This window comes from Amblyomma maculatum, chromosome 2, assembly GCF_055883805.1.
Source record: "Amblyomma maculatum isolate TAMU_Amacu chromosome 2, ASM5588380v1, whole genome shotgun sequence".
Lineage (NCBI taxonomy): Eukaryota > Metazoa > Arthropoda > Arachnida > Ixodida > Ixodidae > Amblyomma > Amblyomma maculatum.
Genome location: NC_139345.1, coordinates 15,508,380 through 15,532,425, shown reverse-complemented (window position 1 = coordinate 15,532,425; position 24,046 = coordinate 15,508,380). Strand labels below are relative to the sequence as shown.

General features: G+C 48.5%; 1 protein-coding gene across 2 annotated transcripts in view; it reads left to right on the top strand.

The window, feature by feature from the left end:
* Window positions 1-23,565, top strand: part of LOC146198021 (potassium/sodium hyperpolarization-activated cyclic nucleotide-gated channel 2-like) — a 45,859-nt gene extending 22,294 nt beyond the window's left edge. For both annotated transcript variants that reach the window (XM_084593338.1, XM_084593339.1), the window contains 8 exons: window positions 7,378-7,666; window positions 9,226-9,389; window positions 10,579-10,850; window positions 16,272-16,421; window positions 17,478-17,696; window positions 18,354-18,500; window positions 20,454-20,697; window positions 22,168-23,565. In XM_084593338.1, the coding sequence (XP_084449464.1) occupies window positions 7,378-7,666; window positions 9,226-9,389; window positions 10,579-10,850; window positions 16,272-16,421; window positions 17,478-17,696; window positions 18,354-18,500; window positions 20,454-20,697; window positions 22,168-22,367 (1,685 nt within the window). In that variant the 3' untranslated portion in view covers window positions 22,368-23,565. The remainder of the gene's footprint in view (window positions 1-7,377; window positions 7,667-9,225; window positions 9,390-10,578; window positions 10,851-16,271; window positions 16,422-17,477; window positions 17,697-18,353; window positions 18,501-20,453; window positions 20,698-22,167) is intronic.
* Window positions 23,566-24,046: the final 481 nt, after the last annotated feature.

Below are 24,046 nucleotides of genomic sequence, written 5' to 3'. Positions count from 1 at the left end.
GCGCATGTTGATGGGAGTAGTCAAAAGCTTCCGATGCGTAGCCAGACTTTTTCGTTTAAGATTTTTCTGCGATCGCACCAAGAAGGGGAAATCGCTTGCCAAAACCAATGAGCTGAATTAAAAACAAAGTAACTGTGGAATATTTTAAGATAAGTTTCATGAACACATTGATGTAAGTGGTCCAAGCTGGCGATGCTGACATTGCTGAGCAAAAGTTTGCTTCTGATGTTTGTTTTGTGTGAAATATGTGTAATTAGCTCTTGACATAAAACGAACAATGGGATTCGTTTGGAAATAACTTTGCGGCGGCTGTGAAAGTATGTAAGATACTTTTCTGAACTTATAAATATCTATGGTCTAAGAGCTTCCGTGGCGTACCAACATTTTGGTTCTGTATTTTGTCCAGCATCCGCATCTAACAGGTCACACTATATTAGGAGGCCAACTGGTTTGATTTGGTTTGTGGGGTTTATCATCCCAAAGTTACTCAGGCTATGAAAGACGCTGTAGTGGAGGGCTCCTGAAATTTAGACCACCTGAGGTTCTTTAACTCGCACTGACATCGCAGCGCATACGGGCGCCTTGCTTTTTTGCCTCCCTCAAAAAGCGGCCGCCGCAGCAGGGATTCGTTCCCGCATCCTTGGGCACAGTAGTCGAGCGCCCTAACCACTGCATCACCGCGGTGGGTGAAGACCAACTGAGTGCGTTATTGAAAATTACTATTGAAAAATTAGAATCCTGCCGAGGGAAGACCTTCGAATATATTGATTGTTATCAGGATATTTGAGAACAATACGTGAAAAAAAGTTACTTTCAAGAACTTTTTCTCAAAAAATGTTCAGAATTCACGGTCATGAATGTGACCTCCGCTTTTAGTGCTTCTAAATAGGCACATTAGGTTGAAGAGCTTTTGGTATTACTTCTGACTATTCATCTTGAATTCGTGGGATCGAATTCTAGCCGCCGGTGTCTCATTATACGGTAGAAGCGCATTGCAAATAGGGGATGCGAAGCGTTTGAAGAGGATTGGGTAAGAAGTCGATTTACGTATTTTGGACCATATAAACGAGTGCAATACATAAAACTTACTAGCTGTGTGCATTGGCAATGACGTTTTGCGATTGTTTGTTTGTTTTATTGCGAAAGCAATACTACGCCAGGTCTAAGCGCTCGTCGCTGTGTGCCGCGTCCGTGTCCGTTGTCCCTCATGTCATTTGAATTCACGTTACCTCTATCCCACGGGCAGGAGCTGCCAACTGAGGTCGCTCTTTTCATATGGGAGGGTGATATCCAGCCTGCCAGAACCGTTTGCATTTTCGTTACCCGTACGACACGCAGGCACGTAGGGAAATAATGTGGCAGTCAAAAGAAGATTCCGCCGTTGTTTTCGCAATTCAACTAGAGTTAACCAGAGCTAAACCACAACTAATTTTTTTTTAAATGACAAGCAGCAGCCTCCCTCCACTGGAAGGGTGGTACTTCGCAGTGGAGCCAAAAAGCCTGTCAGTCAGGCAGGCAGGCAGGCAGGCAGGCAGGCAGGCAGGCAGGCAGGCAGGCAGGCAGGCAGGCAGGCAGGCAGGCGGGCAAGCGGGCGGGCGGGCAGGCGCGCACGCACGCACGCACGCACGCACGCACGCACGCACGCACGCACGCACGCACGCACGCACGCACGCACGCACACACACACACACACACACACACACACACACACACACACACACACACACACACACACACACACACACACACACACACACACACACACACACACACACACACACACACACACACACACACACACACACACACACACACACACACACACACACACACACACACACACACACACACACACACACACACACACACACACACACACACACACACACACACACACACACACACACACACACACACACACACACACACACACACACACACACACACACACACACACACACACACACACACACACACACACACACACACACACACACACACACACACACACACACACACACACACACACACACAGTGCCGCGACCTCTTTATTGGTGGAAGAGCGCAGCTGAGTGCTTTCAAAGGTTGAGTGCAATAAAAAAGTAGAACTTTATATGGAGTTGGTATGTAATACTTTAGGAAGAAAAAAAAAGCAGAAAATGAGTGGAAATATACTTCTATTCGGTGTACTTGCCGCCATGGACAGCATGTCAGTGAAAACCAAATATTTGCGCTGAAAGTTCAAACGTTGTGGCTTGGATTGGTCTGTGGGCTTTAAGTGCCAAAGCGGTGCACGTCGGCTGTGAGCGGCGGAGCTGTGCAGGGAAGTTTCCACCACCTGGATTTCTAATTTCTAACAGTACGCGGGTGCATTGCGTTTCACCTCCATCTAAACGTCGCAGCCGCGGCATATATCGAACGCGGGTTTTCGAGGTCGGCAACCCTAACCCCTGGGCCATGATGGCGGCGCGCGGGATTGAAATAATGCACGGCCCAGCATGGCTTTAGTAAACTCTGTGAGTCAGCTGAGCCCACTGTAATTTCGAACCACCCCACGCGCCAGACACCTATGGTATGGAACAATGCAAATCGTTTTCTCTGTGGGTGGGTATCAATATGGCAACCTAGAACGAATGCGTCCTGTAGGATGACGTAATTTAATATTAATTTCAATTTTAAATGTTCTTAGTATAAATCGGTTTTTCTGTCTCTTATAATGAAAAAAACTTGCTGTAGCACAACCGCATAGTGCAAATATGTCTGGCACGATTTCCATGACACGAAGGGCCGCACTGGAATGTGGCTCTGGGTTCCGATCTATTACAACTGTGCGGTCATCGCAGCTGTTGAGGTTGCTAAATCGCACGAGTGTTTCACAGCCGCCACGCGCTGTCTTTGCCTCGGCGGCATGCGATGCCATCATTACCTGGCTCAAAAATGTAGGAAGATATTGACAAGGATAGAGCCGTGGCTGTAAGCTAGCAATTCAGGTTTGAAGGCCCACGTACACGTGCAGCGCACACCATGTACCGAAAGGCAATAAATGCCAGCTGCACTTTCTCTCGACGGCCCGGATCGCTGGTGACGGGCAATTTAACAAAGCGGTGAGTGACGTCCAAGGAATGTAGGGATTCCGCAGTGACAGAGGAATTGCATACCGCTACTCGACTACTGCCGCGCTTATCCCCGTCTGCAGAGGGTGAAAGTTATTTTTTAAATGACAGCCTCTGCAGCTGCACTCGCTGCAGAACGTGATCAAGCAACGGAAAGAGCGCAGGTTTCTGCACACCACTACGGGCAGTACTCGCGAGTTCGAGTAAACGCAATGCTGTATCACGTGGTGGACGAGCGCAAGCTAGCTGGCAATGGAAACGGCTGGACGTTCTCGTGCATGCGGGACTGGAGACCTTCCTTTTCATACAAGGAGGACGGTAAGGGACATTATTTTCGGGTAAGAATGGCTTATTTGTAAGGAACAGCCATCCTCCTCACGTAATGTCGAATGCTTGATGACATTGAAGCTGCCACTAATATCAAAATATAAAGCCCCGTTTTAACCAAGCTTTACGAACGCTCCCGCGTAGCCCAGGTGTAGAGTGCCTGACGCGGTATCCAAGAGCACTGAAAGGTTAAAGTGAGCAAACAATTATCTGGCGCTGATTATTCGATTGCTTGCGCGACTTAATGAGATCTCATGATATCAAACTTTTCGATATCATGGTTTCTCGTTAAGACGCACAAAACGATCAGCGCCCGTTCATGTCAGCTGCCAGCGACTACCTGTTGTGCCATGCCCGCATTTTTCCTCACAACGCCGACGCCGGATTTGGTGGTGAACGAAGCCTTTCACTCCACCAGCTAAATATGGTGGTTGGCATCTGCACCGAGGAAAATGCTTCGCCGGTGGTTTTCATTAAGCACGCGCAAAAGCATCGCCGCCTGCTAGCAAATTTACAAGCAGTACAAGGGGGTACATGAAATGAAAACTATACGAAAAAGAAAAATACAAGGTGGCTTTTAGATTGCCGTGAATATGATCCATCGTTAGCTGCCTCGTGATCGCCAAACCACGGATATATTGTTACGGGGATGCAAGCTGATGAACACAGAGAACAGAAAACAGAAATGATGTCCGATAACCATGAGATTTTAATGAATCGCGGCCGGCCTAGCGCGAGCGCTCCTGCTCGCGCCATTGCCCGCTTCTTCCTCGTCCGTAACATTACCCGGGTCCACCGAGCGATCGTCCCGATCGTGGACAAGGAAGTTTGTCGATGTTGTTGGCGGGGAGAATGTCCTGATGCGATATGTTGTCTTGGGTCGACGGGGTCCTCTGGTCAGCATCTCGGCAGTGGGGTGATCAGGTCAGTCTGGTCTCTCGTAGTGTACTGTGGTTGTGTGGGGCGTCTCGGGTCGGTGAGATCATTTGGTCTCTCCGTCGAGTCTTGTGGTCCGGGCAGGTGGCAGGGTGGAGGAACGGTAAGATCGCGTTGGTCGCTGCAGGCTGGGGAACAGCCAGGGATGAACTCCATGGAAAGCCCGCTGCCGACGGCGGAAGCAGACAAAGGGCGCCGAAGCTCCGGGCCAGTATGACGAGTGGTGATGACGTACCAGCACTTACAACCGAATTTTAGGGGGCGGTGAACCGATGAATACACAGAACAGAAAACAGAGAAATGATGTTCGATGACGGTGAGGTGATTTTAATGAATCGCGGTGGGCCTAGCGCGAGCGCTCCTGCCCACGCCATGGTCCGCTACTTCCTCTCAGTAACTATATAAAGAAAATATATCAGAATGAACACGTTAGGTCAATCACATCTTCTGCCGGAGATACTTGACAAGAGATGATGGGCTAATAGGTGAGGGTGGTATTTGTTGTTTTACCATATTGGTGTCTTGCCGTGGACGTGCAAACACCGACGACAGCGGCGTAAAGCTAAGAAAAGAAAGCGCTCCAAAAATAAGCGGGCTATACCCCGCACTTTTCTTAGATTATCCCGCTCTAGGAATACATGCGTTCTGTGTAAAGGTATTTATTATAATGACGACTGTCACTGAATTTGTATTTACGCACATCTTTCGTTTCGTCACTTGCAAGTACTCAATAACGACTCACTTAGCGTGTACAGCATGTCACCTGCTATCGATCATCTTTTGTCAGAGTATATATAGCGAAAGTGCCTGTTTAAGTTTTTATGTACTGCCTACTTTTATCGCGCGTTCCAGGTGAGAACCGTTCGACAGATGCCAGGAACGAGGACATAAGTGTTAGAGTCAGGAAAAACGAGACACACAAAAGCTATCAAACTGGAACAGAGAAAGCTAGAGTAAGCTTTCAGTGTTTGAGAAAATCTCTCAGAGCTCTGTGGTTGCACCCTTACTCTACGATTCCCACGGTCTTTGCTACCCGTCCAGCCTGTTCAAAGCTGACGTAACATATACCTCCGGGATACAGATAACACAACGGCACAGGAGGTACCTGGCTAAAAGTACAGATGCATTCTTTCCCAAAACCTGTTATCTACGCACATGCATATCCTGCATCATGCATACCATATTTTAAATTGTGCGAACAGAAGGCCAACCAAGAGCGCATTCTATGAACATAATCAAGATATCTCCCTCCGTAGAATCTGCAGCTCTCTACCTGTGAGCAGTAAGAGGCCGCTAAGCTCAGCTGGGACCCGTGAGTCGAAGCGGGCTATTGAGCGCACAACGCAGGTCTGCCCAAAGACTCCAGGACACCTAACGCGGAAGCCCCTTCATAAGTCTTGACGATGACAATGACGTCCTGAGCCATTATTGACTTCCTCCTTGACAAGTTTATCCTCCTCCTCCTCTTTCAATTCTAAGCTCGCACAGGGAAGTGCGGACTCTGCATCACGTAAATAAAAGCCCGCGCTAAGGAACCGAAAAAACTCGAACGTTTGAGACAGCGTATCACAATGAAATGCATTCAATGCTTCCCGAAATCATAAAGCGCTGCATGTTTACAAGGAGTCCCTAACAGGTCATCTCATGGAGATTTGTGCGTTCACAAGCGTTTAAAATTTGCCCTTCGTAGGGCGCCTTTTTATAACTTCTTGCTTTCACATAAGTACGTGAGTTTTGCTGCGTATATAATTAATGCCACTTTCTAGTAATTGTGTTGCCGTTGTCCTGACAGTTGCAAACTATTACGAGCTCAGGTGGCCTTTACATAACCTTCGATATTATCTCCAGCAGAGGGGAGAAGGTATTAGGATGTGGCATTATAGTAACCGTTTTGATACTGTTTTTGAGGGGTGGAGGAAGGGAGGGAGAGCAAGAGGGGGAAGGGGGACCTGTCAGGTATCACTTGTGCTTTTTGGGCTACAACCTGTTCTATCTTTTCAGGACATCTGCATGCTTGTGTCAACTAGTGTTATCTGCAGGCGGCAGGGATTGTGGATACCGGTTTAAAAGAGGTTATAAGGGGCGCCTGTTGCGGCAACAAAAGTTTATTTTTTTTTTTTTTGCACATGTTCCATTCAACAACTTTTTTTCTGAACATGGCAGGGAGAGTGGCGTTGTTACAGATTGTCCTTTTCTCTTCATGTGAACGGATTTATAAAAATATGCGAGCAGAGAGAGATTGAAATTTAACCGTTAAAATATATTCGTGTATTCAAAACCCTCCCTATTTTACATTTAAAGTAAGAAGTACTCATCGTCTTTATAAAAGACGATACCAACTGATTGAACGCCGCTGTTGCAGAGTTTGTCGGGAGCATCTCGATCACCTATCGCCTGTCACGGTTGCTCTTCCGTTTTTTCTGTCGCCTGGACGTTTCTACTTGGTGCTTCTTTAGCATTGAGAAACTGGCAGAGATTCATAACGCTTTAAATTACAACTGGTGGTACACAGGTCGTTGCTCCACAGCTTTGATACGAAAGAGGGGAAATGTGGGGCACATGAAAGTCCGTTAGTGATGCCGTACGAGAAAATGGCGCTCCATAGGTAGTAGGGGAGGTGGACCTGCCAGAGCGGTATCTCCAATGCAAGCCGTAGTACAGCTCGTCGCTCCGGTGGCTCGAAAACATATGACATCACAGTCGCTATGACAACTAAGGATGGAGGCATCACCTAAACATACTTGAGGAGAGTATGACGGGATATCATCACCGGAAAGCAGCACTAACCACCATAATCTGATCGCCTTCTACGACGAATTAACAGTAGAATGCGGAATTTAAAAGTGTGTAAAGTGATTTATTTGCTAAATCTGACAATCACTGTCAGTTTTACTGCTTGATTCAATGACTAATACATTTGAGTAACAAATATGTGACAGTTAACAGAATAGTACAAGCATTTGTTTATGTATGCTCACTGACCTGTTCTTTCTCTACGCAGTCGAGCCAGTTCACATAGTGACAAATGGCAAGCTGCCCTCAAGCCAGTACAATGGAACCATCGCTGCGGGCCGGGACCCGGAATTACACTCGGACCAGCCGAAGGAGACGGGCGAGTCCGAGCGTGCGGAAAGATGGTCGTCGGACTGCTGTGACCCCAGCACGGTGTGCCTGCCGTCGCGAAGGCGCCGCAACGCCAGTTTCTTCGGCAGCACCCAGGAGCTTAACCGCGAGCGCAGCCGTCAGGAGTCGTCGGGGCACTGGGTAATACACCCGTGCAGCGTATTCAGGTACCAGCGAGCTTATATTAGCGTGAAAACGTATCACTTTAACCACCATACTTACGCGCAATTTCTGTGTCACGCAAGAACTGTCCCCAATTATTCTGCACGAAGTACGAGGGAACGAATCACTATGAACACAGTGGAAGTGCAGTGACAGTTATGCTGACTCGCCGCTGTGGTTAAGACGCTCAACGTCTGTGCCCCCAGCATGCGAGATCGAATCCTGGCCCAGGCGGCCGCTTTAGGTTGGAGGCGAAAAGCAAGGCGCGACGTGTGCTGTGCGATGTCAGTGCACCTTAAAGAACACTAGGTGATCCAAATTTCCAGAATCCTCCACTACGGCATCTCTCATAGCTTCAGTCACTTTGCGACGTTAAACCCCATAAACCAATTTAAAGAATTTATGCTGAATAGCTCATGGACTCGCTTAAAAACATGGTGCAGAAACATATTAGGGCAAAGGGAGGTGATACTTGTAGGATGACGGCCAAATGTCCTACGCAGATAAAGTGTGAGTGATGGATAATTTGAAATCAATTACTCGGTTAGCAAAACACAAGAGATGTAGACAATACGGCAGCGAGCCGACATGCTTCACCTGAAATAGCCGACGGCGAAAAAATGTGTTTGGCGCTTTTTACCGAACTTCTGTTACTGCATGTAAAACTTCGACGACGCTTAGGTGACCATTCATAGTACAAGGCGGTAACATTTATTTTCAAAGTAAGTATGTAATTAGCGAGTCGAATGAACTAATTGTTGCTTTAAGTCACTGCTGTCAACTCTGCGATATGAAGCCATCGCATGCTGTACCCTTAACTATCGCTCTGAACTGACGTCCTTCATTGACGTAAAGCTACAGTGCGCATGCTCGCGAAAGAAACACAGTGGTTCGATTCCTCTCTCAACCACCATTTTTATTTTATTTTCATAGAAATGTCTTTTAGTCATGTCACGGCCTTCTCGGCCGATCGGAATCTCATGATCCCGCCGACTTTTCTCGAGAACGGGAGCTCTGCTGCTATCACGTTAAGATGATGGCCGGGCGTATTTAGTAGGCGGCTCAAAAACTAGCGAGAGTAGCCCGGAGTGGTTGAACTAATCTCTGCCAGTGTCCAGCGGAACTCGTCGTCATGGCCAAGCAGTCATATCGCTCGGTTGCTGAGTGCGAGGGCGAAAGATCGGTTCCCTACCAATCCCTGCCTCGGCGACTATATTTAGATGTAGGTGGCATTCGAAAACATCAGTGAGCTGCGCTGTGTCAGTGCCCCTAAAGAATATCAAGTAGTCTTATTCGCTTACAACACCGATAACGCCGACACAAAATTTTCTGCAGGACGGCGCTTATAACGATATTGTGTTAAAATTATAAGTCCTCGTTTTTTATTAATCGGAGCGCTCATTATTTAGTATACACAATACGGGACAATATATTTTCCGTGTTCGGCCCCTGTGAACCATCGTAAGCGGCGTTCTGTCTTCCCCGAACACCATTCCGCTTACTCCGCTATCTTTTAAGTATAAGAGATCGCCTCCGTATAAAAGATCATTTCTTCCCCGTGCAGGCTGTACTGGGACCTGTGCCTCACGGTGCTGCTGGTGGCCAACCTGGTGCTCATTCCGGTAGACGTGGCTTTCTTCGCCGACCCCGGCGATGTCTACTGGATGGCCTTTCACCTGGCTTCGGACACAATTTTCTTTGTGGACATCGTCTTCAACTTCCGCACCGGTTCGTTGCGCCCCTGAATTCATGGCACTCGCGCAGTTTGGAACTCGTGACAGCACAATATTCTTGTTTTCTTTCTGTCTTTTTTTATTAATGAGGGCAGAGCCAAGCTTGTATTATCTTTATTTCAAAGTTAGGAGCATGGAGGAGGAGAATAGTGTGAGAGGCCGTCAAATTCACTTTGTTAGGCAAGAGAAAAAAAGGTCTTGGCCTGTTGGGCGTACCTAAACTTCTGCGTCATTACATTGACAAAATTTCGGCTCTAAGATTATTCTCCGCCCCGATGAAAAAGAGGGCGGGGGAGGGGGGGGGGGGCATATGGGCAAGCAATTTAGGAGATTATAAAGTAACTTATGATTCATTTATGTGCCTTTTTTTTTTCTCAGACTGAATTACTTGTTAGAGAATCAGCGCTTTTTGTGCGCCTTACTGCGTGCAATATTTCGATCCTCAACGAAATGGGGGTCGAAATATAGTACTTAGGAAAGCACACGCACAGGAAATAATTTCGCCTTCATAACAGCTCGCATAGCAAGTGAGCCATGACGATTGACCTAATTTTGAAATGGCGTCAGTGAAGAGAGAGAGAAAAAAAAAAGGAACCAAGCTTGTATTTGTAGCATAAGGTTGTACGAAGTTGTGTCCAGAACCTTATAACTGCTCGGGAATGTGTGCGCAGCAATGCGCTGATGCCTGCCGAAGTTGAAGCTCTGCTCATCCAGCTTTTATAATAAGGTAACAAATCAGAAACAGGAAAAAAAAGATTAGCTTTTAGTTTTACTTAGCCCCTACAGAGGGACATAGCATTTTTCTCTGCAAAAAAAAAAAAAAAAAAAAAAAAAAAAAAAAAACGTGGAGAGGTCAAGGCTGCAAACCGACACGACAAATAATTCCTTTTGAAGTTTATCGTGCGCGCTACATTACAAAACTCGCTGACCTGACTCTTCTTTTTTTTTTTTTTTTGGCTTAGCTTTCGACCAACAGTTCTTGTTGAATGCTTTAATGTCTTACGGTCAAAATGTGGAAGAATGTGGAAGGACAGCAGGTGGCCGACCGCTTGCTGCCCATTTTATTCTGAGCTATTTTTAAAGGCAAAATAAGCATCTACATTGCACCCCCGATTTCTCCCGAGCGCAGTTTTATCGCTGTACCCCAAAGCATAACAACCGCTAACGTAGTCACACGGGCGCAGGCGTGATCACGACGGAAGGCGTGGAGCGGGTGAACCTAGACCCGAAGTTCATAGCGCGCCACTACGCGCGAACCTGGTTCCTGCTGGACTTCCTGAGCACCGTGCCGTTCGACTACATCTGCGTGATCATAGACACCGCGTTCGAGAGCTTGCGTCGTCCCGGAGCGTTCTCGGCCATCCGGCTGATACACCTCGCCAAGCTTCTGGGGCTGCTCAAGCTGTTCAGGCTTTCCAGGCTGTGCAGGTACCTCAGCAGCCTCCAGGAGCACTCGGTACGTATGTACTGCGATTGTTTCGCGCAGCCTCAGTGTGATCCCTTTGTGGCAATATCCAGACGCATACAGTATTACATTAAACACTTAAAGTTCTGAATAGATAAGCTCCTTGTGAGATAGGCTGCATTTACAAACAGATCTTTACAAAAGTACGCCCCGAAAAAACACAGGCTGTCTTGTACATATTGCTCGCTTATAGGTGATCGCATACAACTGGCCTTTGTGGGGATTCACAATCCCCTTCCTCCATTGTAACGCCCGCGCGTAATTAACACGCGTGATTACGCGCGCTGGCAGAGAGGTTGGCGGAGGAGAGGGCATGCTGGCCACCCCCCGCCGCCTCCCGGGCCCTGCGGCGACGCTGCCGCGGGCTTCCCTCTTTCCTGCCGGCGTAACCGGGAGGCATCCTCTCCCGTTCCGTGTCGAGGAGCGCGACTGTAGCAACTCGCTGGGGGTCTTCGGCGAATGGGCGCGCACGCGCGCGGTTCATGATTTCCGCCGAGGAGACCACCGCCGTCACCGAGAATCGCACACTGACCGTAGGCACCGCAACGGGATGTGAGCGAGAAGCTGTGTCAGGTGAGCAGACACTTCCTCTCACCTACTTGACGCGCTTCCCTATTAGGTGGTTGTTATTTCACCCCCGTACGCGGCTTCCGCTCGCTACACGGTGGTTGTTCTTAATTGCTATTCCTTTGCCGTGTACTCGAGCAGTGCAATAAACTCTTGTTCGAGTACGCAACTCGGTGTTTGTCCCCTCTGGCCCGAACCCGCCGCAGTGGCGATTTCTCGCACCGCGGGTTGGGGGTCACAGCTCTGTCTGCTAGGGCTGGCACGTCGGGGCTAGAAGGCGACTGTAGCGTCTAGCCCCCCCGTGGCGCATTCTCTCTTACGAGAATGAACACCCCCATATTATGGCGCCCAACGTGGGGCCAGAGGTGTGACAAATCGAGTGTCTGTGTGTGTACGACGCCACACATAGACTAGCCATGGCAGTGAGCAGGGGCCGTATCCAGCGGAGGTTCCTTTCGGGAACCGTTCTCTTTCAAGATGACGTCAATTTGACGTCAGCAAGACAGCGGGCGCCACCTCACGGCGAAGACGGGAAAGACAGCGGCCAATCAGCGATGGCCACAGATCGTAGGCGTGTCCATCACGAGCATGTGGCTTTTTCTGGTACCAAATACTTGTACCAAAGTGGTGTTAAGCACGAAACAAACCTAATAATTACATAGTAATGCAAACTAGTGAATAATAGACTGAAATATTCTTAGAAGCATCCTGTTAACAACTGCCAAGCAATTATCTTGGCTCATGAGTACCTTTCTTCGCCGCTAGATGGTGTTGCGCGCGCGGCGGCGTCGTCTGCTTTCTCGCTCGCTGTGAAGTTTTTGTAAGTTCTGCCTTTCGCACAGAGTGGCAAATATCCTAATAACGATGTCTACAACGCCCGTAGTATGCAGTCCGAATCACGCTAGCTCTTTGACGGAGGAGTTGCTGCCGCCGTTGCGAGTACGACCGAGCTGCTTGATACCGGCACCGCGCCGGCGCGTCCGCGCCTGCCTATGTAGCGGGGCAGCGTCCGTAGCCTTATCGGCCGCTCAAGCGTCGTGAGTATGCGAGACCTTTCCGTGAATAGCTGTCAATGTAGGACGCAGCCGATGACACATGGAATCCGACTGCACTCGACCCAGTCAGCCACCGTCTGCTCCCCTTCCGCTGATGTAGAAGGAGGGAAAACTCAGCCCGCACTTACGGACGCGAATTATTTGTCTCTACGACTGCCGGATTCAAATGGTCGCACTGCTGTTGGCCGAGAGCTCCCGATCGCAAAGTAGCGATCGAAGCGCGTAGAGCACCTTTGCTTCTGACGGCAGCCCGGCATACCCCTTCGTCCCCACTTCGCTTCGCGATCGGCACGCAGCCTTAGCCAGTGTTGCCGCAAAACCTCCTGAAACATGTAAAAGGCGTTGTCTCGTTCTTCTTTTTTTTTTTTTACTGCGTTAGTTTACTAAACCCGCAAAGCGCTGCCCCAAAAAAAACACACAAAAAAAAAGGATACCACGGCCGTACTCAAGCAGCTGCGCGGCGCGCGCCGTCGCTCGACTACGGCCATGAGGCGCCACAGCGAGCGCAGAGCGGTTCCATCTCGAAGCAGACCAACTCGTCGCGGTTCCTGCGCCGGCCGGCAAAACGGTTCCTTTCGGAGCGGTGGCCCCGCCCCGTGCCGCTCCGTGACGTAGGCGAAAAACGTGGAGCCGCCTCCGGAAGTTTTGGGGGTCACGCCGGACGTGACGCAGCAACCAATTAGGAGCGGCGAAAGGAACCAGTTCCCGAACGGAACCGTCGCGGGATCTGGCCCCAGGACTGACTTTTCAGTATCTTCTAATACTGCAGTGGTGATTGCACAACGGCAAGCAAGCAAAACCACCTTAACTGTTCTTATTGCGAGAGATCAGGAGCTGGCGCTAGCCACTGTGATCTTGTAATTTTCTGCGAGAGCAGGATGTCATACACGACTCCACCGCTCTGTAGCAGGGTGACGCGCGGACGCTGGTGTGATGGGCATTCTCTCGTAGTGTTTTGACTTACCATGCTCTACGGGAGAACTGGAAACGTTGTAGCGTATGTACTTTTGCACGCGCACGTTGAAGGCATGAGAAGTGTTATTACTATCCTTTCTGCCGCGCCCGTTAGCCAGTTCGTCGCGATGGCTCGCAGCCTCAGAGAAGGGCCGGCCTACCCGGCTTCTCTGAGTTTAAGTGCTGACCGTTTTAATTCCATCAGTGCAGTGGGGAGCCTAGTCAGCCTTAAGGGAGCTTTAGGAAAGCGGTAGGATCCTGTTTTTTCTTTTATTTTGTCGACCAGTGTTCGACGGGCTCCGGGAGCCGAGCGGCGCGGCCGCGGCGCACATAAGGGCACGCTGGTATTGCTGCCTGTGCGGGCGCTACACAGCTTGTATTGCTGTGAGCGCGTTGGATCCCTGCCGTCAGTACTACAGCACCTTGCGCAATCCTTTCCCCACGCGAAGGATACACTGAGTCCTTCGAGGTTGGTCACGCTGAGACGAGCTATATCGCACATGTGCATCGCTGAGCATGCGAACGGCCCTAAGACTTTTCTTCAAGTTGTGTCATTTCGCTGCCTAGTGATGTGCATGGTGACGTTGTCGAATGGGTAAAACTTGCTCTATAAGTTCGCAACAACGCCACGGTTGCTGCGTTGGGCACACGCCGACGCGCGACAGAGCTGCAAGCAAAGATGGCGGAGCTAGACTTTCACAAAGCGCACCGCAATCCGAGCCCCGCTGCGTGGCCCGAGGAGGACGCACTCCCCCACCAGCAGGCAGCTGCAGCGAGAGGCAAGGCTTGGGATTTCGAGCATCGCGCCTCGTTACGACTTGCGCCCACGGCAGACTAACTCTGACCAATGCGCAGGGAGTAATTTCTTGTGCTGAATATAGATGGGACGCTCTGTTAATATTCAGCGCATTTTACTTCCAGAGCAAGCACGCGCTTTCTCTTGGAAAAGATCGAGCGGGGGTAGATTTGAAAAAGAAAAAAAAAAATGTAACTAGGGAAAAGACAGCATTGCAGCCAGCAAGGAGGGGAGCCGGCGGAGGCCACGACGACCGTTGCAGCATCGAGGAGCAGGCCGTCCAAGGAGTGGCGTTCCCGCACACAGAGCCTGCTGTCACCGTCAACCGGGCCAAGACGGACGGTTTCCGGTCGGCTACGGAGCGAGCCAGTCGGAGTTCGTGGAACGGGCCCCTGCGTCTAGCACGACGAAAGCTGCAGCAAAGAGCCCGCCTTGGCGCCGTTCGGTGCTCGCGGCCGTGACTTCACCAGCGGGAGCAGCTTGGCGCCCCGCTGCCCTCGCCACCGGCGGCGTCAACGACGGAGGGAAAAGAGGCCGGCCGGGAGCGAGCGGATGACCCGCTGAGGGGGGCCTGCAACACGCTACGCGACGCGAAGACGCAGTTCCTGCCCTTCCCCCGGCAGGCTTCCCTGGCTGACCGACGATGAATGCAGCACCGCGCCTGCAGCCTTCGACACTTCCAAGGCTGGCCCGGTGACGGTGAAGAAGCGGGACCTGCGGCCGCCGCAAGTGTGTCCCCAGCTCCAAGGTCGTCTCCTGTGGTCGTCGGCCTTGCCTCCCCCCTCCGACACCCGTGGCTGTGAGCTGTCTGCAACTTTTTATATATTGGCACTTTTCTTTGGGTTTAAACGGTTTTCTTTGTGTTTAAAAGTTAAACGGCGTTTAGCCGGCCCCCTCGATATATCCCTCGGTGAACGTGACTACTTTTAGCCGTACGGCGGTTTTAAGGAGGGGGGGATGTGGGGATTCACAATCCCCTTCCTCCATTGTAACGCCCGCGCGTAATTAACACGCGTGATTACGCGCGCTGGCAGAGAGGTTGGCGGAGGAGAGGGCATGCTGGCCACCCCCCGCCGCCTCCCGGGCCCTGCGGCGACGCTGCCGCGGGCTTCCCTCTTTCCTGCCGGCGTAACCGGGAGGCATCCTCTCCCGTTCCGTGTCGAGGAGCGCGACTGTAGCAACTCGCTGGGGGTCTTCGGCGAATGGGCGCGCACGCGCGCGGTTCATGATTTCCGCCGAGGAGACCACCGCCGTCACCGAGAATCGCACACTGACCGTAGGCACCGCAACGGGATGTGAGCGAGAAGCTGTGTCAGGTGAGCAGACACTTCCTCTCACCTACTTGACGCGCTTCCCTATTAGGTGGTTGTTATTTCACCCCCGTACGCGGCTTCCGCTCGCTACACGGTGGTTGTTCTTAATTGCTATTCCTTTGCCGTGTACTCGAGCAGTGCAATAAACTCTTGTTCGAGTACGCAACTCGGTGTTTGTCCCCTCTGGCCCGAACCCGCCGCAGTGGCGATTTCTCGCACCGCGGGTTGGGGGTCACAGCTCTGTCTGCTAGGGCTGGCACGTCGGGGCTAGAAGGCGACTGTAGCGTCTAGCCCCCCCCGTGGCGCATTCTCTCTTACGAGAATGAACACCCCCATACCTTTTACCTTCAATTGGGGCTGAAACTGAAGACAAATGGTACTTTTCTCCAAAATTTGCTTAAGAAGTGGGTATACTGCGATGGGCCGCTTCCGCGCTAATAAAAAGAAATAAAATTAAAGCAAAAAGAATCTGTAATATCGAAGCTAATTAAAGTTGATATACCTTGCCTGTTGCCCACGGTAAAGTGAGTGTATATAATTTCCTTTGGAGTGGATTCTAGATGTTCCGAGCTATAGGGTGGCTCATGTAGTGTGGAGATGCATTCTCCGATTCCGACTCGTGACCTTTTGTGGGCAGAATGCAAGCGGAAGTTCGCATATGGTTGATTAACCGTAATTGTTACAGTGTGTAAATAAGCACATCGATTTCCATGTCCTGATCTCGCAGTTCGCCTACACGTCGACGGTGTACATCAGCTTGGCGAACATGGTTGGCCTGATGCTGCTGATTGCGCACTGGAACGGATGCCTGCAGTTTTTCGTGGCCATGATGCAAGGTTTTCCGGAGGGCAGTTGGGTCCAGAGGGACGGCATCCAGGTGCGTGTATCGAGAAATGCAGATCACTTAGCTGGTCCTGCATACTTTCGTTTCTTTAAAACGTCTGTAGCTCTGTAGAAAATTTCATAAAGAAACTTAGCAACACTAGTCGCATAAGAACAATTGTGGCTGTATATGTTAGCGCTCCTATATTAGATCGCTGCTTGCGAAGAGCCCACATTTAATTGTACGTCATTAATAAAACACTTTAAGAAAACAAGCTGTTGTTTGAAACGAGCATTCAATGGAGCCTTGCAAATATACAGTTAGGTTCGGGAATGTTTTGCAGCAGGAGTTGTCATGCTTGTTTTAAAAACTGTACTCAGTGATTTTTCTAACACCCTTTTATCAGCCTGACCACACACACTGCAGGACAAACGCCTGTCCTGCAACATTAATATGATAACCCAGCCCTGTGACAGCTGCCGCCAATTTATCCCCGAAAACTCCCTAGTCTCGACCGCGTATACCTTCCTGCCACATCCTCATAGGCTTGCATTTTCTTGGCATTCATTCTTTCCGTTAGCCTTAAAGATGATCGGTTGTCTTGCCATCAGGTTACATGCCCGGATATTCCCATTTGTTCTTGATTACGGCTAGAAAGAAATTGGGGAACTTCTTCACCTCAAAGGGAATGAGACGAGAGCGGTGATCGTTCCAGTACGCCGGCTCTTCATACGGATCCTCGTTCGTGTACATGCACATTCCTACTCGCCTGATCGCTAATCTCGAAGTATATGCCTCTATTCTCCACACGTATTGTCAATAAAGTCACAAGCTTCCACGTTTTGTGAGTAACCACTCGACATAAATACATGTAAAGCCCCACATTAACCAAGCCGTACGAAGTGTCTGCGTGGCCAAGTGTTTGACTCAGGATCTGAGAGTCTTTATACCTATGTCTGGCGGTCTTTCACAGAATGTGGCACTTGTCTACTGTATGTCAATACAAATGAGCGACCCGAAACGGAACTGAGAATAGATGTGCTTTCGCATCTAAATTTCATTGTTCCTAACCTCGCTAAATCGGTCGTCATTGTTCTCTTTTCATCGCAGCACCGACCGCTCTTCGAGCAGTACTCGTGGTCCATGTTCAACGCACTCTCACAGATGTTGTCCATTGGCTACGGACAGAATGCGCCGACCACCGTCGTGGACATGTGGCTTGTCACACTTGGTATGGTCACTGGTGCCACAGGCTACGCGCTGCTCATCGGGCACGCCACCACCCTCATTCAGAGCCTCGACTACACTAAGAGACTGCACCGGGAGAAGGTGCGACCTTTTGTTACCTGTTTTCAGGAATATGTAGCTTCAGCCAGCACAACGTGCATTGACGACGCAATCATTACGCACACTCGAGAACTCTTGCAACTTTGTAGCCCGGCGGCACATTCATCATAAGCACACGGAATGACGTAAAATTACGAAGAATTTTTGAAGGATATTTAAATCGCCACGAGGACTGACATGCATTCAATAGCCTTTAGAAAGCAATGATTTGTACTAGCATTGAATGGATAATCGTAAGGGCTAGCTGGTACTGTTTGAAGGCGTACGCTTTACTGAAGCGGCTAACCCAAACATAAGGGTTTTCTCCAAATCACTGACCATTGCGTGGCGCGCAGCGCTATATTTCCTGTGGTGATCTAAAGGCTCAAAGTACGCTGCAGTTGTGGCACTCACTAGACACGCGTAACATGTATCGCAAAGGCAGCTGCTGCCCGCCGACCAAAGAGCAGAAAAATAAATGTCGTTTAAGTTAGGGTAATTCTCGTAAAGTTTTCAAATTATCATCGCGGAAACCATGGGTTATTAAAAAAGGTCTGCCACGATATGTAGCCATTTGCGGTGAGACGGTGCGCATAATCCTTGGGTCAGTTACGGCGACCTTCGGGCATAATTTACGTGCTTCGTTCCTGCCCCACGCAGATGGAGCGCGTGGAGGAGTATATGCAATACCGGCGCATGCCAAAGGAGCTTCGTTTCCGTGTGCGCAACTACTTCGAGCACCGGCACGAAGGAAAAGCATTCGATGAAGACGCCATCCTCGCCGAGCTCTCACAACCACTCAGAGAGGTGAGTAAGCACGCGTGTTTTTGTCGTTCCCTTTTTTGTTGCGCCAATATTTTACGACACCTCAGAATACGTCCAGAGGAACCAATGAACCCTGATAAAGTATATATTTAATGCAGTTCAGATGTTCGTGTTGACTTCTCGCTGCTTCCAATACCAGGATGCTTGAAAGGTGAACGGCTATTCATAACGCTCTTTTAGGCGACTGCTTTCAAACGATCTGTGAAATCACCTTCTCTATGCACTAGTAGTAGTTGGTTCGACATGTTTAAAACAGAAAAACGCCGCGAATGAAATAAAGAGAGAACAAGGAACGTAAACGTTCCTGTTCCACCAGTCTTGTTCGTTTACGTTCCTTCTTGTCATTGTCTCATTCGCGTCGTTTTTTTTGTTTCAAACTTCTCTATGCAATGGCTCAGCCACGTTGTCTGACATCACGGACACTGCTCGCTGGCCTCCTGAAGCGAGCGCTGCTGCTGGAGGAATCAGCGCATAAGCAACAAATATGGCTGCTCATGTTACGAGCTGCTCTGTGCGTGGATAACGATGTGTTGTTCCTCCGTCGGCGTTGTGATCGAAACATCACGGGCCCTGCTAGATGGCAGCTTGCAGGTGGCACGGCCGTGTACTGACTCAGGTTATGGTTGGTTTGTGGGGTTTAACGTCCCAAAGCGACTCGGACTATGAGAGATGCGGTCTCCAGGTTATGTGGACGTCGCGGGACCGCATGGCCTATAGCACGATCAGTAACATCACTCACTGACAGTTGCCTTCGGAGCGCCTGTTACCATGTATTCATGGCTGGGAATAGTTCGAATACACTAGTTTTGACGTTCCGCGTCCTCAGGAAAGAAAAGTACAGGCTTTGGGACTGCCGGTGAAATTTGGCCGCCACAGCAGTATACAACAGTGCCAAGGTATTCTCAGTAGCCACTATCTTATCATGCCGCGAACTGAGGGCTTAGAATACCGCCAATTCTTGTTCTGTATGGTATCGCAAAACCCCTATGGTATACATAATATTAATATTGTTTGTAACATTCTGAAATGCTACAAAATGTTTTTACCCTGTATGTCGCAAGGGAAGATATGCTCGCTGTAAATCGAGGCATGACAACACTCAGCGAAAATCATAATCTGCTCTTCAGATCGCTTGCAAGCCGCTGTGCCAAAGCGTGGCCTTAGCCGCACAACGTTGACTCGCCACCGGAGTCAAACAAACTAGATGAGAAATATCACTCAGGCTTTTTGTTAAAACGCTTTTCGTGAAATGTGCGCGGACATGCTACCAAATTTTCAGCCTCACTGGCGCTAGAAGGGACCGCGGTGAACGTCCATTATAGTACAAGTTCAGCGACACGAGTGCGTGCGTTTGAATCTGATGAAACAAAGAAAAGAACGCTTCACGCGGGTCAGGCATAAGGTAACGGTCGGATCGGCCCGCAGAATTGTGACCAATTCTCAGTGAGGTGGCGGTACAATCGTAACACCCGGCAGGGAAACCATCGGTGAGCCATGAATCGGACTTAGGCCAAAAGGGGCACTGCTGTTGAGTGTGGTACGTACGATGCTATAGCGCTGGGTGTGAGTTTTTGAAAACAATTTTTGGCACAATTTTTAGCAGCTGTCTTTCCCCTAGCACAGCGTCGTCACATACATCACAATAAACAGATGACTGACGTATTACAAGCATTTTTAATGCAAGGATGTATTTCAGTTTTGTGAAATGATTAGCAAATATCTGTAGCAGCAATAGAGCAGGCGTGAGTGAGTCGGCATCGAGTTCGCAAACCTGCTAAACAGTGACAATGTTTGACAAATCGCTGCGATTTGCTGAGACTACCTGGATCTGCTTAGCCAAAAGTGGGCTTAATTGACTGTCGGGTGACTGTGAGATATGGAATCGTTACACATAATAAACGCAAGCGTAACGGCATGGCTTTAACTGTGGCGTAGGACGTGATGAAGCACAACTGCCGTGCCACGCTGCGTGCGGTGCCTTTCTTGTCCAACGTCGACCCGGGCTTCGTGAGCGACCTGGTGACCAGGCTTCGTTACGAGTTCTTTCAACCTGGTGACGTCATCATCCAGCAGGGGTCTGTGGGCCGCAAGATGTACTTCATCCAGTCCGGCACAGTTAAGCTCTTGCTAGATGGCACGCAATTCCTCGGCACGCTGTCCGAGGGAACCTACTTTGGAGGTGAGCACGTTGCACGCGCGGGAAACACTCCCACATACCCTATGCATACTTCCGCTGATGCTTATCGCGGTTTGCTAAGGCACAGCATGTGACTGCGGACAGAGATATGTTGTTAGTATCCAGCACGTAGGAGCAGTTTGTGTATTTAGAACCCGAAGAGGTCACAATGTGTCGGCACTTTTAGACGCCGAGGATAAAGTGTGCGATGATAGAAGCGCACACACATGGGTAGTGTGCTCATGCAGAGGGGGCTTAATTTATTACACGCTACCGGTGAAGATGTTCAGGCAAGCGAATACGATCGCTGTTTATAATTGCTTTTTAATCTTGCTGGACCTTGCTTAAATTGAATCACTTAAATTGAGCTCGCCTAGTTTAATACAAAAGGAAAATACGGAACAGTAAATAAACACCATTATATTTTAATCGACGGACATGCAATTCCTTGTGATTGGGAAAACAATTGAAGAAGGCGTGAAAATCTCGTGATGTATTGACCTAAAAGAACAGAAGATTGGTTTTCGGGGCGTACGTGCTCTACTACTTGGGGTGCAACTTAGATTTAGCCTCGCTGGCACCGAATGACCTTGACCTAATTAAGTGTAGGCTCCCACCGAAAAGTGAGACAGATGCAGCGTCTTCCTTTCTCCATAAACCAAATTAACCATCTTCCTCTCTTCTCTTACGCGTGGGTCAGGTCTCCACAAAACAAGTGTGATAGATACTGGGCCTTTACTTTCCTATGAGCCAATTATTATATTATTAACAAAATATTTTAAAAATTGAAATTAATTTAAAATTAATATTTAAGAGTAGACACTTGCCCCTAGTGCAAAGAGTCAAAGCATATACAACCTGATGTATTATGAAAAAAAAAAACAAAAAAAAAAACATGCTTAACAGAGCCGTACTTAAACTCCCACAAACTCATTAGGTAACATTTGATATACATGCCACCCTTCTGTATATTTTATTAAGCAACATTACAGTCATTATTTTAACTGCGAATTATAGCTGCCCTACGTCACATTGTATTTCTTCACGGTCCAGCTTTGTTGTGCTTGCATCGTATATTTTAATGTAATAACATTTTAATGTGTCCATTGCTTTTCGTAGCTGTAGGCTGCTTTCTAATGTCCAATGTTGTGAGTTGTAGACTGTTATCTTATTAGCCATATTATGCTCTTTTACGACAATCCCAAATAGGATTAGCGGTGTGTGCAAATAAATAAATAAATAAATAAATAAATAAATAAATAAATAAATAAATAAATAAATAAATAAATAAATTATATTAAATAACTTTGTTGTTGTTGTTGTTTTTTTACCTAGTTTCACTGCCTGAGGTCAGAACGATTCGAATTCTTCCTGCCATAAGCAGTTCTGAGACCGCGTAGCTTACTCGCTAATACTTTCACTTTTCCTTTTCTGCTTTTCTCTCTATCACGTTCCCTTCCATCTCATCTGCAGAGATCTGTTTACTCACAAAGACGACAAGGAATGCGAGCGTGATCGCGGACACCTACTGCGACCTCTTCTCGCTCTCTGTGGAGAACTTCAACGAGGTGCTGCTCCAGTACCCGCTGATGCGGAGTTCCCTCGAGGCCACCGCGGCGGAGCGCATCGCCCACAATACAGCCTTCCGGGCCTGCGATAGCGAGCACCTATGACGAAGACCGCATTTACTGTGTACACTCAAATCACAAATGCTACTTGTCTTAACGCGATAAAAGTGAAAGCCGCGGGCTCAGTCACAAAGCTATCGAGTAAGGCAGCGGAAACAATCAGGTCGGTGTTGTGCTGATGGCAGTAGCGTGGTTATGTTCATATTTATACTTTATTCGGGATAGTATCTGCCCAGATTTCGGCGTACAGCCGGAAATTAACCTACTTTCCCTCTGGAAACAGGCCCAATGCTTTTACTGCTAACAGCGGTGCAGTTAGGGCTGCCAGTCTAACGCGACATCGTTAAAGGCCCTGCTCTCTAGAAAATCGGGTGTCGGCTCTGTGAGGCAAGACATAAAATTCTGGCATGGTCCTAACAGGTGGTAGTTTGCAGATGACATGTCCAAACACTGATTGGCCGGTAGATCGCCGAAATTTTAAGGCGCAGCCAGTTCAAATACGTCATTTGAGATGGAAGTGAGGGATGGGATTCCAACCATCTGAGACAATAGGATCCCGAGTCAGGCATGCTATCCCAAGGCTACGCAAATAAGCACAATAGCATGACATGGTTAAAGTGGGGCTTTGTATCTATATCGGTTTATTTGTCGAGCTATCCGGTAGCTATCAACAGTATTCTATTGAGCCTGTGAGATAACAGCGGTACAAATTAAGAAAATCGTTGCTAAGAATGTAGCAAACTACACGCACACGAAAGATGGTCATCAAGGGGAGCCAGTAGACTATCGCGTCACACCCCTAAAGGGGGAGCTTGTGTCCCACTGTGTTTTTCATTTCATTTTACCTTGTACATACTGCACTGCACACGACACAAGTATCATCTTGTGAAGAATCGGCCACAAGAGGGTTGCTAATCATCTAAAGTAAACCTTTTTTTCTAGTTTACTTCTTTTTCTTTGTATAAAGAAAAAATGAGAGACGCTGTAATTAAAAAGAAGGCCTAGTAATAAAGTTTTGTACCTCTTTTTATTCAGCGCTTTGCTCGTGGTTTTTCAACAAAAATTGCAGGCCTGAACCGGGAAATGAACACACTGCAAAATAAACTTTCTACTTTTGTCATTTAGCTAAGCAATAGCAGCTAGTTAACCTTCAGCTTAGTCAACTTCCGGTTACGCTTCAAATAAGAGCAAGATATTTCGCCCTTTTATGTTGACATATTGAAGTGCAATCCAGCTAACAAAACTTGAAGAGCTGTTGTGGGGGATTGTCAAGTAGAAGTAAGTGCTGTTAATTTCCGATAGACTATAGGATTGTTAGATACAGGCATTGCCCGCACGATGGTCAAGCTTGCGTAGGGATGACTACTGCCCCTTCCCTATCTTTTCTATATGATTTTCATCCCATTGCTAAATATTGCCCTAAATGTTGCTCATTCGCTCGTACGAACCAAAGTATTCTAATCAGTAATCAGAAATGCTTGAACACTAATCTGGCTCAATGGCATCAATTGAAAGTGTTAATACTATTCATGTGCAGGTGGGTCGTGATGGCTTTGAAGAATACGTAATATGTGAAGCTCGCAAAAAGTTTTCAGCTGTTAAATAGATAAGATTGTTATAAAATAAAAATACGAAAGTATAAAGTAGTATTAGTTATTAGCACACCGCATAGAACATTACCAGGCCATCAAGATTTGATATAAGGCTCCTCGAAAAGTGCTGTT